Below are 16,997 nucleotides of genomic sequence, written 5' to 3' on the forward strand. Positions count from 1 at the left end.
CTTAAATAAGGGAATTGGCTTTTGACCCATACATTCTCTTCTCACTTTTATGACAGAGCAATGAAGGACCCAAGTATTTCCCCTCTTATACTGAGAAGCAAGCAGACATCACCCTGTCAACAAAAGTGCGTATAGTCAAGGCTATGGTCTTCCCAGTTGCAATGTATGGCTGTGAAAGTTGGACCGTAAGAAAGGCTGAGCGCCAAAGAATTGAGGCCTTTGAACTATGGTGCTGGAGAAGACTCCTGCGAGTCCCTTGGACTGCAAGGCAATCAAACCGGTCAGTCCTAGAGGAGATCAACCCTGACTGCTCTTTAGAAGGCCAGATCCTGAAGCTAAAACTCAAATACTTTGGCCACCTAATGAGAAGGAAGGACTCACTGGAGAAGAGCCTAATGCTGGGAAAGGTTGAGGGCAAGAGAAGAAGGGGACGACAGAGAATGAGGTGGCTGGATGGAATCACTGAAGCAGTAGGCGTGAGCTTAAATGGACTCCAGAAGATGGTAGAGGACAGGAAGGCCTGGAGGAATGTTGTCCATAGGGTCGTGATGGGTCGGACACGACTTCGCAGCTAACAACAACTGAGAAACAGGAAGAGGGCGCTCGGTTGAAGACCATCTCCAGAACATTCAAGAAGCCAATGAATTTCCCCCAATCCAAACGAAATATCCCTGATTTGCTCAGGTCCCAATTTCTTTTCCGTGTTTTCGTCCTTGGTTCTCTTCTTACCTCGGAGTCATTAATGTAATGTACTTCATCAAAGATCACCCACTCTAGGTCTCTGAGGACATCGGAGCCGTTATACAGCATAGACCTTTGGAAAGAATTAAAAAGAAAATGGCATTCTAGGACAGCACTATTTTTTCTAAGCAAAACAAACAAGCAGACAACTTAACAGATTTGGGCTATCAGTTTGGCCCGGCTTAATTATTAAAGTAGGGACGTGGTGGCTCAGTGGGTTAGGACGCTGAGCTTGTCGATCAGAAGGTCGGCAGTTTGGCGGGTCGAATCCCGAGTGCCGCGTAACAGAGTGAGCGCCTATTACGCGTCCCAGCTTCTGCCAACCTAGCAGTTCGAAAGCACGTAAAAAAAATGCAAGTAGAAAAATAGGGACCACTACGGTGGGAAGGTAACAGCGTTCCGTGCGCCTTTGGCGTCTAGTCATGCCGGCCACATGACCACGGAGACGTCCTCGGACAAGCGCTGGCTCTTCGGCTTTGAAACGGAGATGAGCACCGGCCCCTAGAGTCGGAAACGACTAGCACGCATGTGCGGGGGAACCTTTACCTTTTACCTAATTATTAAAGTATGAAGGAATTTCAAGTTGAGAAAGGAGTCTGAATCAGAAAAGGTCAGTTCTTGACTGATACATGCATTGCCTTCAAAGGAAAAAAGGCATGTATGCAAAACCAGCAGTTACAGATGGTGTACATTTCGTATTTTGTATGTATATGTGTATTTATATTTTTGTGGCATTCTACTGATACACAGTCCTCGAGGTACGACCACGACTGAGCCCAAAATTAAGTGAGGCAGTTGTTAAGTGAACTTTGTCCCATTTTACAACTTTTCTTGCCTCAGTTGTTAAGTGAATCACTGCACTTGGTAAGATAGTAACCCGGTGGTTAAATGATTCTGGCTTCCCCATTGACTTCGCTTGTCCGAGGGTCCCAAAAGGGGATCACGTGATCTTGGGACACAGCAGCAATCCTAAACATGAACCAGTGGCCAAGCACCTGAATTACGTTCACAGGATCATGGGGATGCTGGAAAAGTCGTAACTGTGAAAAACGTTCATAAGTCACTTTTTTGCAGTGCCGTTGTTAAGTCGAGGACTACCTGTAGTTTTATCTTTCAATATTGTAAGCTGCCCAGAGTTACCCTGTGGTAAGATGGCTGGCCAATAAATTAAATGCATACATACACGCAGGCATGCATACATACATGTGATGAAACAGATGCTGGATTAGAACATATTTTCTGGAGCTCTCCTACTGCATGAGTCTATTACTCTGGAATTTCACTGGTAACTGATTCAACATTCAGAATTTGATGCAGACACATCCGCAGGGCAGAGCCTTTGATCAAGGCTCTTGAAACTTCTTATATGATAACCCTAATTGTCACTTTTCTGCATACACAACGGCACACGTGAAATATATATATATATATATTTTAATCCCATTTACATCCCGACTCAGGGCGGCTTACAATCTAAGAAGCACAAATCAATGTGCTTAGCAATAGCCTTCATTCTATGTATATGCCTGCTTATTAGGGCTTTCGGGGGGCCCCCCAAGCTGCATTATTACAAAGTCAGCTTATTGCCCCCAACAATCTGGGTCCTCATTTTACCTACCTGGGAAGGATGGAAGGCTGAGTCAACCTTGAGCCTGGTGGGACTCGAACCTGCACTAATTGCAGGCAGCTGGTGTTACTTAAGGAGGCATTAGCCCACTGCTCCACCAAGGCTCTTCAATTTTGCCATGTGCTCTTGTTATTTATTTTGTTCCTAACTGCTCATATGGTATTTTATCGTGGTTACATTCAAATGAATTGCTGGACAAGCCGCAGTAGCCTAAAACCACACGCAATGCTGAGCCCTCAAGGATAAGCTAACACTCACTGTGTAAGGGGCAGTGTTTGCACATTACATTAAGCCCAAATCAAATAATCCCGAAGGACCCTGAATCTCATCCCAGAATTCACAGCCTCTGAAGTGTCATTAAACAAACTGTCGTTAAGTCAAGGACTATCCGTATTCAGCTTTTACTAACCTTCAGATGTATTGAACAGCTATAGAAATACACGTTCACTGAGGATTGGGAGAATCCCATCCCAGCTTCTGAATCTTTACCATACCGATTCTGACATTTGGAATCGTAAGTGTAGAACCCTGCTTTCTTAAAATATCTGAATCTACTTAGACGAGACATCTGAAACTCACAAATTCACTCAGACCTCATCGTGCCTTCCGGCCATTCCACCCCACCACTTTGCCTGAGAGAGACAGCCTTCTCTCTTCCACCTAGCCCTCACCTAAGGATCTCGGTTGTCATGATGAGGCAGGAGGCATCTGGATGCAGCTGCACGTCTCCTGTCAACAAGCCAACATCGCCAAAGGTGTTCTTGAAATCCCGAAACTTCTGGTTGGAAAGCGCTTTGATTGGGGAGGTGTAGATGGTGCTGCAAAAGGAGACAAGAGGGGAAAGAATTGAGATTTATTGCGAAGGTCGTGGACTCTAGAATAATCTGAAGAGCCGTCTCCTTTTTTTTTTTTAATGAGGACAGCGTTTCTCAACCTTGGCAACTTGAAGACAAATGGACTTCAACTCCCAGAATTCTTGGAGATGAACTCCACACATCTTCAGGTTGGTAAGGTTGAGAAACACTGCATTAGGAACATTTATAGTATATGCAGGAGGGATAGGTAGATAGGTAGACAGGAAGATAGGTAGACAGACAAGACTGAATAACTTTATTCTCCCTCTTTAGATGTACGCTAACCAGCGTACTTTAAAATGAAATTTTGTTGCATTCAGCTCTCAAAGGGTAACCATCCCCGATATACACGACATAAACAAGACAAAAAAAAACCCCTATGCATACACGTATATGACACAGAGAAACAACACAGTCTGGTTCGGAGGTACACATATACGTGGCGAGAAAAAAGAATCCTGCGAATTTACAAGACGGATGGCATAAGGAACAAAGCTGTTGCAGAATCCAGCAGTCTTGCTAGAAATACTTCGGAACCAGAGGGGAGCGACCGAAACAGACCGTGAATCTTCTAAGTACAGATACTTCTCGACTTATGACTGTCTTTTGAGGCAGGAATTATGGTCTTGTTACTTGGGAAGTGGGTCACCACCTGACCACAGCTGATTTTATGAGCCTTTTTGTGGTGGTTGTTAAGTGCCTCTAGTCGTTAAGCAAACCTATTTTCACCGGTGGATGTTTTCAGCCCAAAACTGGAATTAAATGATGTGGAAAGTGGCAAAGACCCAGGGGTAGGGCCTTCTCAGTGGGTGCGCCTGCCCTTTGGAACCAGCTGCCCGCGGAGCTTAGGACTGCCCCCGACCTCCGTTCATTCCACCGGGACCTGAAGACCTGGCTCTTCGAGCTCTCTGGCCCAGGCTGAGAATTCTAATTTTAATTTTAACTGGGGTTTTATTTGTTCAGGGATGGATATAATTTTTTTAACTGTTTTTAACTTTTGTATTTTTTGTTTTAATCACCCTGTAAACCGCCCTGAGTCCTTCGGGAAAGGGCGGTATATAAATATAATAAAATAAAATAAATAAATAAAAACAGCTGAAAATTGTGGTCATTTGACTGTGGGACGCTGCAAACAGCTGTCAATGTGAGCTGATTGCCAAGTGTTCAAAATGTGATCGTGTGACTTGGGGGGGGGGGCGGGTTTTCCGATTGTTGGAACTTTGGAATTGGGTGGTAAATAGTACTGGGAAGGTCCATCCTAATGCTGAACGGTTGCTAAGCAACCAGTTGTTAAGGAAGGATTACCTGTACAGGTAGTCCTCGACTTACAACCGTTCATTTAGGGACCGTTCAAAGTTACAATGGCGCTGAAAATAAGTGAGCTATGACCATTTTTCTTACTTATGACCATTCACAGTTCCAAGCTCTGGAGCAACCCCAGGATCACGTGATCAAAATTCAGACCCTTGGCAACTGGTTCACAATTATGACCGTTGCTGGGTCCCAAGGTCATGTGATCCCCTTTTGCCACCTTTTGACAAGCAAAGCCAATGGGGAAGCCAGATTCAGTTAACAACCGGGTTACTAACTTATCAGCTTCAGGGATTCACTTAACAACGGTGGCAAGAAAAGTCATAAAATGGGGTAAAAACTCACTTAAGAAATTTTTCACTCAGCAACATAAACTTCAGGCTCAGCTGTGGTCGTAAGTTGAGGACTACCTTATCTTTGTTGTTAATTGCTATTGGAAGAAGGTTACGTTACTCTTCACTTGATACTTAAGACACTGGCAGCTTACATTCGTAAATTTGCAACGTTCCCATTATGGTGCCTGTGAGTTCTAGTCCCACCTTGAGCACAAAAGCAGGCTGGGTGAGTTTGGGCCAATTAGTACCTCCTAGCCCAGGGGTAGGCAACCTCGGCTCTTTTATGACTCGTGGACTTCAACTCCCAGAATTCCTGAGCCAGCATAGCTGACTCAGGAATTCTGGGAGTTGAAGTCCACGAGTCATAAAAGAGCCGAGGTTGCCTACCCCTGTCCTAGCCCATGACGTCAGTGACAAACTGGTTAGTCAACTCCTATTGCAACCAAATGGACCAAGCTTGGTTGACCTGGAAAAAAAAATGGAGCCTAGCTTGTGGGCCAACTGCTAAGACCAAAAAAAAAAACAAAAAAGAAAAGTGTATTTGGATCTAGAAGTTGATTGGAAAGCATAACACAAAACCCACCCAGGAAACAAGGACATTCTCACCGTGTCATGTGCTTCTGCGACAGAGCAATGGCGTACTCGGCCACGACAGTCTTTCCTGCAGAGGTGTGGGCGGCGACAAAGACGGAATCATGTTTCTCCAAGTGGAGAATTGCCTGTTTCTGGAAAACATCGGGCTCAAAAGGCCACTGGAAAGGTGAGGGAGGGAGGGAGGGGAAAGAGGGAATTTAGTTTATCGACAGCCAGCTTTCCACTCCAGGCAGCCCAACAGAACTGGTGTCGAAGCTGATTCGGATTCCATCCCTGCCTGCCAATTTTGCTCCCACCTTGACAACAGAAACGGAAGAGAGGGAGGGGTGTTAAAATCCTGGGGGGAGGAAATTGGGAGGGGCTGAGGAATCAAGCGAGCCAGCTGGGCCCTGTGAAAGTCCCTTCACTTCAAGGACACGTTATGGGAACTCTTTGAAATGAGTAGAATGGAATAAGAGTTGGAAGGGACCTTGGAGGCCATCTAGTCCAACCTCCTGCTCAGGAAGGAAGCCCTATACCATTTCAGACAAATGGTCGTCCAATCGCTTCTTAAAAACTTCCAGAGTTGGAGCACCCACAACTTCTGGAGGCAAGTTGTTCCACTGATTAATTGTTCGAACTGTCAGGACATTTCTCCTTAGTTCTAGGTTGCTTCTCTCCTTTGATTAGTTTCCATCTGTTGCTTCTTATCCTGCCTTCAGGTGCTTTGGAGAATAGCTTGACTCCCCCTTCTTTGGGACATCCCCTGAGATATTGGAACACTGCTATCATGTCCCCCACTCACCCTTCTCTTCATTAAACTAGACATTCCCAATTCCAGCAACCGTTCCCTATATGTTTTAGCCTCCAATCCCTTGATCATCTTTGTTGCTCTTCTCTGCACTTTTTCTAGAGCCTCAATATCGTTTTTTACCTCGTGGCGACCAGAACTGGATGCACTAATCAAGACATGTCAAACTCGCGACGTCACGTGATGTCGCGCAACTTCTCGGGACGATTTTGCCATTGCCGGCAACGGGGTGGGCGCGGCTTCCAGATGACGCGTCCGGCCCACGGGCCGGCAGTTTGACACCCCTGCACTAGTCCAAGTGTGGCCTTACCAAGGAATTATAAAGTGGACCTAATACTTCATGTAGATCTTGATTCTATCCCTCTGTTAATGCAGCCTTGAACTGTGTTGGCTGTTTTGGCAGGTGCAGCTCACGGCTGGCTCATATTTAAGTGATTGTCATAGGCACAAACTGTTTTCCAAAACAGAAATGGCAGACAATGGACAGTGGGAGTTCTAAAGGGGAAAAGGGGAACTTGACCTATGGAACTCTCTGTGGCGACCTTTAGAATTGGCTTTCCTTCGTCTGTACCTATATGGATCGATCAGTAAAGTTATAAAAGGTAAAGGTAAAGGTTCCCCCGCACATGCGTGCTAGTTGTTTCCAACTCTAGGGGCTGGTGCTCATCTCTGTTTCAAAGCCAAAGAGCCAGCGCTTGTCCGAGAACATCTCTGTGGTCATGTGGCCGGCATGACTAGATGCCAAAGGAGTACGGAACGCTGTTACCTTCCCACCGTAGTGGTCCCTATTTTTCTACTTGCATTTTTACGTGCTTTCGAACTGCTAGGTTGGCAGAAGCTGGGACGAGTAACAGGCGCTCACTCTGTTACGCGGCACTTGGGATTCGACCCGCCAAACTGCCGACCATCTGATCGACAAGCTCAGCGACCTAACCCACTGAGCCACCGCGTCCCTTTTATCAGTAAAGTTATACTCTTGGTAAAATTATGTCCCAGGAGGTATTTTTCCCCCCTGCATATGCTAATAGGACAGTTGGCAAATAGTAGTTTACCTTGAAGGCTGGATCAGGAATTAGCTTGTAGAAATCGTCCACAGGGGAGCTTACATCAACCAGGATAGCCCACTGTTCTTTAGGAGGCACTGCAGAAGAGGCAGGCGCAGGCGGAGCCTCTGGGGCTGATTTGGGGATGGATGTCACCTCCTGAGAACAAGGCAGACAGACCAAGGACAGGCGAAAACAGTTAATATGGAATCCTCCCAAGCTGCTTTCTAGAGCGAACACACAGCGTTTCCCAAACTATGTAGGTTTATAGCGAAGTTCGAAAAATGGAAAAATTTTTAAATGCCTTGTCTTTGCTTCTACCCATCAAACGTTTCCTAGCTCATACAGCTAGCTTGTTTCCGAAGAATTTCAAGACAAACTGGAACCATAATTAGTTATGAGATATGGGCCACAGACTAAAGTCCAGGCAGAATAAAACCGCATAAATAAAATAATCTCCTCACAACTGAGAGGCTGGGCAGAGGAGAAGTAAGAGAAAAGGCACCGTCTCTTCATAACGGCAATGATTTATCTTGATATTTGAAGACAACCGATAAATCTCCAACCACTGGCTGCAATAGTTTTACTTCTGAGCAACGCCTCCTTTCTTGGCCATCCCAGTCCAGAAAAACCAACCGGTCCCAATACCCACGATCCCAGTTTCACTTTTCCCATTTCTCTAGAATAGGATCTCCAAACATGACGACTTTTAAGACTTGTGGACTTCAACTCCCAGAATTCCTCAGCCAGCGTGCCTGGCTGAGGAATTCTGGGAGTTGAAGTCCACCAGTCATAAATGTCCAAGTTTGAAGACCCCTGCTCTAGAGCAGACATGTCAAACCTGTGACGTTACGCAACGTATCGGGACGGTTTTGCCATTGCCGGCAAATGGGGTGCGTGGGGCTTCCGCACGACGCGTCTGGCCCGCAGGTCGGCAATTTGACACCCCTACTCTAGAGCTTTCCAGATCTTGCTGGAGCAAAGCTGGAGGATGCTGGGAGCTGCAGGTCACCTATATCTGAGCCCCAGTTTCTCTATTCTGTAGCTTGATATAACCTACCTTTGTTTCCTGCTTGCTTCTGAAATTGGGCTCCTACTTCTCGTATCACCATGCACACACCAGGACAAGCCTGAATGCAGATACAGCCTTACCTTAAGCACCAGTTCCTCCAAACTGTTCACTCTGTGCAGTGGTGCTGGTTCTGCTGGAGGGATCTCTTCTTCCTTTGCTCCCTTATTCTTCCCTTTCTTCCTCCTCTTCTCCACTTCCTCTGTCTTCTCTTTGCCTTCTTCATCGCTGGAGGCCTCCAGCTCAAAGGTGTCCAGTGCACCCAGCAAATTGGTCAAGTTCAGCAATCCTGGGGAGGCCATGATCTCTGAAGAAGCAAAAGGAACAAAATCTGAACCCTTTTTTAAAAAAAAAAATAGGAGGGGAAACTTCTTTAGGTAGGTAAAAGGTAAAGGTTCCCCGGCACGTGCGTGCTAGTCGTTTCCGACTCTAGGGGCCGGTGCTCATCTCCGTTTCAAAGCCGAAGAGCCAGCGCTTGTCCGAGGACGTCTCCGTGGTCATGTGGCCGGCATGACTAAAGGCCAAAGGCTCACGGAACGCTGTTACCTTCCCACCGTAGTGGTCCCTATTTTTCTACTTGCATTTTTTTACGTGCTTTCGAACTGCTAGGTTGGCAGAAGCTGGGATGAGTAACAGGCGCTCACTTTGCTACGCGGCACTCAGGATTTGACCCGCCAAACTGCCGACCTTCTGATCGACAAGCTCAGCGTCCTAACCCACTGAGCCACCGCGTCCCTTTAGGTAGGACCTACTTATAAATTCCAAGTTGCTTTTGCCCTGATGTACGCTATACGCGGTGGCTCAGTGGGTTAGGACGCTGAGCTTGTCGATCAGAAGGTCGGCAGTTTGGCGGGTCGAATCCCGAGTGCCGCGTAACAGAGTGAGCGCCTGTTACTCGTCCCAGCTTCTGCCCACCTAGCAGTTCAAAAGCACGTAAAAATGCAAGTAGAAAAATAGGGACCACTACAGTGGGAAGGTAACAGCGTTCCGTGCGCCTTTGGCGTCTAGTCATGCCGGCCACATGACCACGGAGACGTCCTCGGACAAGCGCTGGCTCTTCGGCTATGAAACGGAGATGAGCACCGGCCCCTAGAGTCGGAAACGACTGGCACGCATGTGCGGGGGAACCTTTACCTTTACCTTTTTACGCTATATGAGCTAAATGTATTTTTCCAGCTAAAAGGTCCCTAATATTTTTGGGTTGGTCACACTTGTAATAATACTGGGGGGGAAAAAATGTTATGAATATGACATTCTGATGTGATCAGAAGCACTCTGTGCTTGAAACCGATCCAATGGTCAAATGAAGATCAAGTCAGAAAGTGTCAAGAACACTTCTGGCAAAAAAAAAATCTTTCAACTTTGAGATGGTTTGCCCTCTCTTTGTTGTAGCACTCAACATTTTCATTTTACCACTGACACTTTAATTTTGCCATACCTTGTTTGGTGAATTCCACCCCTTTCTTCCACCCGGGTGGCACTGTCAGCAAATCTGAGGGGCCAAGAGAAAAACATGAAGCAGCTGCCAAGAAGACACCATGTCTTCAACATCAAACTTGCAGTCAATGATCGTCTAGTTTATTAATGGATCTAAGCCAGTGTTTCCCAACCTTCACCGTTGGCAGATGTGTAAACTTCAAATCCCAGAATTCCACAGCCAGCATAGCTAATGTTGGAATTCTAGGAACAATAGCACTAATGATGTTACCTAGTTTGGGTAATGAAACATCTGCGAGAAAACATCCAAGCTCAGAGAGCACCAAGGATGCCACAGTTTAACCCTGAGCTACAAATATTCTATCAGTATTCTGGGAACTGTAGTCCATATACCTGAAGGTTGGGGAACACTGATCTAAACCATTCCAGGAATCTTTCAGATGGATTACAATGCTATCAATAAAACTACCATGAAACGCACTTTGTTCTTTCACACATTAGTTTTACCAGTGTGATTTGAAGGGCTATCAAAAAAAAGAGCCTCTAGCCAATTATTTCAGTTTTATTTCCATCTGAGTCTTGCCCATATCATTCTTTGTCAATAAAATCATAAAGTACGCAGGTAACAGAGAACGCAAATAAATCCCATGGCACAGCTCTTCTGTGCCAGACCCCATTTTCCTATCGTCCCTGTCTCTGAGTACCGTAAATAGAATAAACTACATTTTTTGAATCTTGTCAAGCAGAGGGCAGAAGGCATTTAAAAAGGGAAGTCAGGATTTAAACAAAGGCATATTAATAGAGCCGTCGGCTGGAATACGCTTCCATTACCTTTCTCAAAATCAATGTCCTCTTCCATCTCTTCTTGAGCCTGAATCAGTTCTAGGCTAGGCTCATCTATCCCACCTGGGGAGATTGTGTTACAAGAGAAGATTATTAGAGATTAGTGATCAGGAGCTTTAGTTACCCAAAGGGCAAAATTCTGCAAAAGGAAGATGCACATTCTATAACCAAATCAGACAGACAGGGGAAGAACAGAAAAGCCCATTAATTGTGAAAGCAATATAAAAATAAGTGATCGACAAGAGGGGTCCCCAACCCCAGGGCCGCACTCATTATCAGGACACGGCCTATTCAGAACCGGGCCGCACAAGCGGCGGCAGGCTGGTCTGCACGCAGCTTGACTTGCCTGAGCTGGTGCATTTGCACATGCACGCACAGCTCGACTTGTGCGAGTCAAGCTGTGCGTGCACGCGTGGCCCGGTTCCACCCCCCCTCTCTTTCCCCCCCCCCGCCCCGACGGGCCGCTAAGCCACAAAAGTTCAGGGCTGCTGATCTACAACCCATAAAAAGCTTCCGGAGGCCAACGCTGGATGAAACGCTCTTCTTTGATCTGAAATTTGTTGCTGCTTGTGGCTCTGCATTCGAAGTTATAAACTGGTGACTCGTTTAACAGAAACGGGAGACCCACACCTGGCCAGAAGGGGTAGTTGGTGGCACTGCCTCGCAGAGACTCAGATGGAGGACCAGGTGCTCGCTGGAAGGAAAGAGAATTCTTGGCTGATAATCCCATGTTGTCCACAAGTGCCTAGAATTGAAGTCAAAAGAGGGAGAGTTTGACCTCTCTTTTTACACAGGCACACAGAGAGAACACTACTCTCTTCTGATAGCCGGCATCAGGGCTTTTTTTCTCATTGAACGCTCAGAACCGAGTTCCGGCACCTTTTTTGGATGGAACCTTGTAGGGTAGGCAAGGCGGGTTGCATGACATGTGTGAGTTCTGGCACCTTTTTCTTTTACAAAAAAAGCACTGGCCGGCATTATTGTGAAGTAACTAATATAGGTATTTGATAGATATGCCCGGACTATAAGTTAGTGGCCTGGGATCTTGGGTGCTATACAGATAGTCCTTGACTTACCAATGGTTGCTTAGCAACTGTAGGAAGTTATGATGGACCTCCCTGTTATAGTCCCCCCCCACCTGCAGTCGGGTGAGATTCAAGGTGCTGGTGATGACCTATAAAGCCCTAAATGGCTTGGGTCCGGGATATCTGAGGGAACACCTGCTGCCGGCATCAAGCTCCCTTCGTCCTGTGTGCTCCCACGGGGAGGGTCTTCTCAGGGTGCCGGCGGTGAAAGATTGCCGGCGGACAATACCCAGGGGGAGGGCCTTCTCTGTGGGTGCACCGGCCCTTTGGAACCAGCTGCCTGCAGAGCTTAGGACTGCCCCTGACCTCTGCTCATTCCGCCGGGACCTGAAGACCTGGCTCTTCGAGCTTTCTGGCCTGGACTGAGAGTATTAACCAGGGTTTTAATTGTATTTTAATTGTAATTGGGGTTTTTAGTTCAAGGTTAGTGTAATCATTTTAATTGTTTTTAATTTTTGTAATTTGTTGTATTGTTTTTAAAAAAACCTTGTGAACCGCCCTGAGTCCTACGGGAGAAGGGCGGTATATAAGTCTAATAAAATAAAATAAATAAAATAAAATAAAATAAAATAAATGTGACTGCATTTCAAGCACTTGACAACTGACCCGCATTCATGGCCGTTTCCAGTATCCAGTGGACACACGACAGCATTTTTGCTAAAAACTGGCAACTTCGGGTTTTTGGCAAAACTGGCCCATACTGACTCATCGGTTAGTAACACGGTTAAGGGAAATCTGGCTCCCCCGTTCACTCTGCTTGTCAGAAGGTCGCAAAAGGGAATCCTGGTACGGCAGCCAGACTTTTAGTAGGGCAATACTGGAAGAAGGAAGAACTGCCGACTATAGAAGAATGGACTCTAAAAGTTTCCAACCTGGCGGAAATGGCAACGATCTCGGCGTATTTGAAAGACCATTCGCAACAGAGATATATTGTGGAGTGGAAAAAATGGATTGATTACATCCAGAATAAATATGGGACTAAAAAGTTTCATTTAGCATTTGAATAAGTATCGATGTGACATTTATATTGCTTGTAGTCGTTTTATAAGAGTTAAAGTGCGATAGACTTAATAGCTTATTGTTGTTTGCATATGGTAGATTATGATTGTTTTTACTTTTATACCTTGTATTGAGCTCTGGGAAGTCGGGGAGGGGGGAAGGAGAGGGAGGAAGGTGTTGGGGTGGGTTGGGAAGAGGGGAGGGGGTTGGGAGGGGTTTTGTTTTGTTAAAGATAAAATGTACTGAAAAACTTTTCAATTAAAAAAAAGGGAATCCTGGGACATTGCAACTGTCATGCATATGAGTCATGCCAGGAAACCGCGCATCCAGCGTCCAAATGGAGTCAGAAACGCTGACACGAAACAGTTTTACATAAATATATCTACAGCAAATAAGAGAGGCCAACAGGAGCATGCTCGGGCACATCAACACAGCAGGAACTCATTACTCAAAGGGTTATTTGGGGCTGCCGGAGAAGAAAGCATCTCTCACCTCTTTAAAACCCAGCAGCTCCCCAGTGGTGGGATTGCGCTGGGCCCGGAGAGTGGAGTGTACAGGCGTGACCTCTAGTGCGAAGAGTGACTGGATGTCTCTCTCTCGGGGCCAGAACCTGTCTCAGGATAAGAGGTGGAGTTAAACTATTTTGACTTCATGACCCTCCTTCTGCTACAGATGATCCCATTACTCACCTTACCCAGAGCAGAATGGAGTGGAGTGGAGTGGAGTAGGAGTAGGAGTAGAGTGGAGTGGAATGCAACGGAATAAAATGGAATGGAACGGAATAAAGTGGAATTGAAAATCGAATAGAAGACAGAATAAAAGAGAATAGAATAGAATGGATAGAAGTGAAAATAGAACAGAAGATAATAGAAGATAATAGAAGATAATAGAAGATAATAGAAGATAATAGAAGATAATAGAATAGAATAGAATAGAATAGAATAGAATAGAATAGAATAGAATAGAATAGAATAGAATAGAATAGAATGGAATAGAATGGAATGGAATAGAACAGAATGTAATGAAATGGAATGGATTTGAAAATAGAATTGAAAATAGAACAGAAGATAGAATCAAATAGAATAGAATATAACAGAATACAATAAAATGGAATGGATTTGAAAATAGAATTGAAAATAGAACAGAAGATAATAGAATAGAATAGAACAGAATAGAACAGAACAGAGTAGAAGATATAAAATAAAATAGAACAGAATAGAATGAAATGGAATGGAATTGAAAATAGAATAGATAGAAGATAGAATAGAGAATAGAACAGAACAGAATGAAATGGATTTGAAAATAGAAGATAGAATAGAGAATAGAGGATAAAAGATGAATAGAATAGAATAGAATAGAATAGAATAGAATAGAATAGAATAGAATAGAATAGAATAGAAGATATAAAACAGAATACAACAGAACAGAATAGAATGAAATGGAACAGAGTAAAAAATAGAAGATGATAGAAGATTAGAAGAGAATAGAATGGAATAGAAAATAGAACAGAACAGAATAGAATGAAATGGAATAGAATAGACGATAAAAGATAGAAGATATAAAATAATAGAATAGAAAGGAATAGAAAATAGATTTATAGTCACTTTAAGTGTACATTAATCAGCATACATTAAAATGAGATTTCGATGCATACAGCTCTCAAAGGGTAACCACCTCCAATATACACTGCATAAACATGACAAAAAATAATTATGCATATGCCTACATACACAAACATATATGACCCAGAGAAACAACACAGTCTGGTTCAGATGTGTACATATACATGCCGAGAAAAACAAATCTTGCGAGTTTACCAGATGGATGGCATAGGGAAAAAAGCTGTTACAGAATCTGGTAGTCCTGCTAGAAATACATTGAAACCTCCTCCCAGAGGGAAGCAACAGAAACACACCCATGAAGTGTGTGTGTGGGGATGTGTGTGTGTCTCTAACAATGCTTTTTCTCACTCCTTTTGCATTTTGCAAGCAACCACGCCAGCTACCAGGGGCTCACCTGTGAGACCTTTCAAAGTCATGGATGGGAAGCCATTCCGGGCTGTTGAGATAATGCTGCTCCAATTCCGAGGACAGATCCTCAGCGTACGGGGGCAGCCCATGTGGCAACTGAGAAGGTAGGCAAAAATGAGGGAAGATGTATCATTTCTTATTAACACCATCCGCAAATCGTATTTGCTACAGCTCAGAAACTAAGCAGTACTTCTTCAGTAAGAGACTACCAGAGATTTCCAGAGCTATAGGTTTCACTGGGAAGCTGAAAAATATTCTGGGGGGGAAAAAAACAACAACAACAGGGGCAAACCACTTTTGTACTGTTGCCAAAGAAACATCATTAGATTTGTTAGAATAACAACTTAATCTCTAGGGACTCAAGATAGCACAGGCTGCACACTTTCCTCCTAATTCTTCCCACATCCACCATTTGAGATAGCAAATGTGGTGGAGAATGACTGATCCCAACCTTCCAGAGAGTCTCCATGGTTCAGGGTGGACTAGAACTGAGAATTTGTATTTTTAGAGTGTTTTGTTCTTATTTTAGATATGTTTTTGTACTGTTTTATTCTTTTTGAATAAAAGGGACGTGGTGGCTCAGTGGGTTAGGACGCTGAGCTTGTCGATCAGAAGGACGGCAGTTTGGCGGGTCGAATCCCGAGTGCCGCGTAGCAGAGTGAGCACCTGTTACTCGTCCCAGCTTCTGCCAACCTAGCACTTCGAAAGCACGCAAAAAATGCAAGTAGAAAAATAGGGACCACTATGGTGGGAAGGTAACAGCGTTCCGTGTGCCTTTGGCGTCTAGTCATGCCGGCCACATGACCACGGAGACGTCCTCGGACAAGCGCTGGCTCTTCGGCTTTGAAATGGAGATGAGCACCGGCCCTTAGAGTTGGAAACGACTAGCACGCATGCGCGGGGGAACCTTTACCTTTACCTTATTCTTTTTGACATTGTAAGCTGCCCAGGGTTATCTTATGGGTGACATGGGTGTGCGAATAAATTCAATAAATTTAATAAAGTTAATTGGGGTTTCCCCATTCATAACCCAGCACTTTTTCCATTACAGGTGGTCCTCGACTTGTGGCCACAGCTGAGCCCAATATTTCTGTTGCTCAGCAAGACATTTGTTAAGTGAATTGTGCCCCATTTTACAACTTTTCTTTCCACAGTTGTTAAGGGAATCACTGCAGTTGTTAAGTGAATGACATGCATGTTAAGCAAATCTGGCTTCCTTATTGATTTTGCTGGTCAGAAACTCGCAAAAAGGTCATCACATGACCCCGAGACCCTGCAACCATCATAAATATGAATCCGTTGCCAAGCGTCTGAATTTCGATCATGTGACCATGGGGATGCTTTGCAAAGGTGGAAAATGGTCATAAGTCACTTTTTGCAGTGCCGTTTGAACAACTTTGAACAGTGCCGTTTTAACAACTTTGAACAGTCGTTAAATGAACTGCTGTAAGGTGAAGTGTTGTTTAAAATATAAATTATCGCAGCCTTTTTCTTTCTTCTTTGTGTGATAACACAGGAGCATAAACATCTGACAGCGGTTTGTTAAAAGAATTGTGGTTTAATATACAATATGAAACAACAACATTCAAGGAGCATACAGAATACAAGGTAGTCAGTTACATTCAAAGGGTTCAAGTGAGATTTGTTGTTGTTGTTAGTTGCGAAGTAGTGTCCGACCCATTGCAACCCTATGGACAACGTTCCTCCAGGCCTTCCTGTCCTCTACCATCTTCTGGAGTCCATTTAAGCTCATCAAGTGAGATAAAGATTCCAATTGCCATTCTCCTCAGGCACAGTCTCTTAAAGAGATACTACCCCAAAATACTCTGCTGACTCATTCTCTATATATCATTTCCACCGGTCAGCCACTAAATTATAATGACCTTGACACGAGGACTGTCTATACCAGGGGCTTTTCAACCTTTTCACCCATTGTACCACTTTTAGGATATGGCAACATCTGAGTACCACCAGTCGCCTAGCAAGGTGTCAAAAACTTGACAAAAAAAAGGAAAAAAGTGATAAAGTGCAGGTAGTCCTCGACTTACAACAGTTCGCTTAGTGACTGTTCGAAGTTACAATGGCACTGAAAAAAGTGCCCCCGAAGCCACAGCCGAGCAAGACGCCTGCCTGCCCGGTCGGCCGGCAGCGCTCTTCCTCCTGTCCGAGGTTTTCATTGTTGTGAGCATTTCTGTTGAGGATTGGCAGCGGGGGTGGGTGTTTGGTTTTTATTCCCCCC

At 44.8% G+C, this 16,997-nt stretch overlaps 1 protein-coding gene across 1 annotated transcript in view; it reads right to left on the reverse strand.

The window, feature by feature from the left end:
* The window catches only part of SKIC2 (SKI2 subunit of superkiller complex), a 51,914-nt gene that overhangs the window by 30,831 nt on the left and 4,086 nt on the right, over nt 1-16,997 (reverse strand). Inside the window, exons 3-12 of the mRNA XM_081321987.1 lie at nt 14,745-14,854; nt 13,221-13,338; nt 11,275-11,389; nt 10,633-10,707; nt 9,803-9,856; nt 8,448-8,671; nt 7,305-7,454; nt 5,475-5,620; nt 3,040-3,186; nt 730-814 (exon numbers count right to left, since the gene is read on the reverse strand). Of these exons, the coding sequence (XP_081178113.1) occupies nt 730-814; nt 3,040-3,186; nt 5,475-5,620; nt 7,305-7,454; nt 8,448-8,671; nt 9,803-9,856; nt 10,633-10,707; nt 11,275-11,389; nt 13,221-13,338; nt 14,745-14,854 (1,224 nt within the window). The remainder of the gene's footprint in view (nt 1-729; nt 815-3,039; nt 3,187-5,474; nt 5,621-7,304; nt 7,455-8,447; nt 8,672-9,802; nt 9,857-10,632; nt 10,708-11,274; nt 11,390-13,220; nt 13,339-14,744; nt 14,855-16,997) is intronic.

The sequence above is a fragment of the Vipera berus genome (genome assembly GCF_964194415.1).
Source record: "Vipera berus genome assembly, chromosome: 2".
Taxonomy (NCBI): domain Eukaryota; kingdom Metazoa; phylum Chordata; class Lepidosauria; order Squamata; family Viperidae; genus Vipera; species Vipera berus.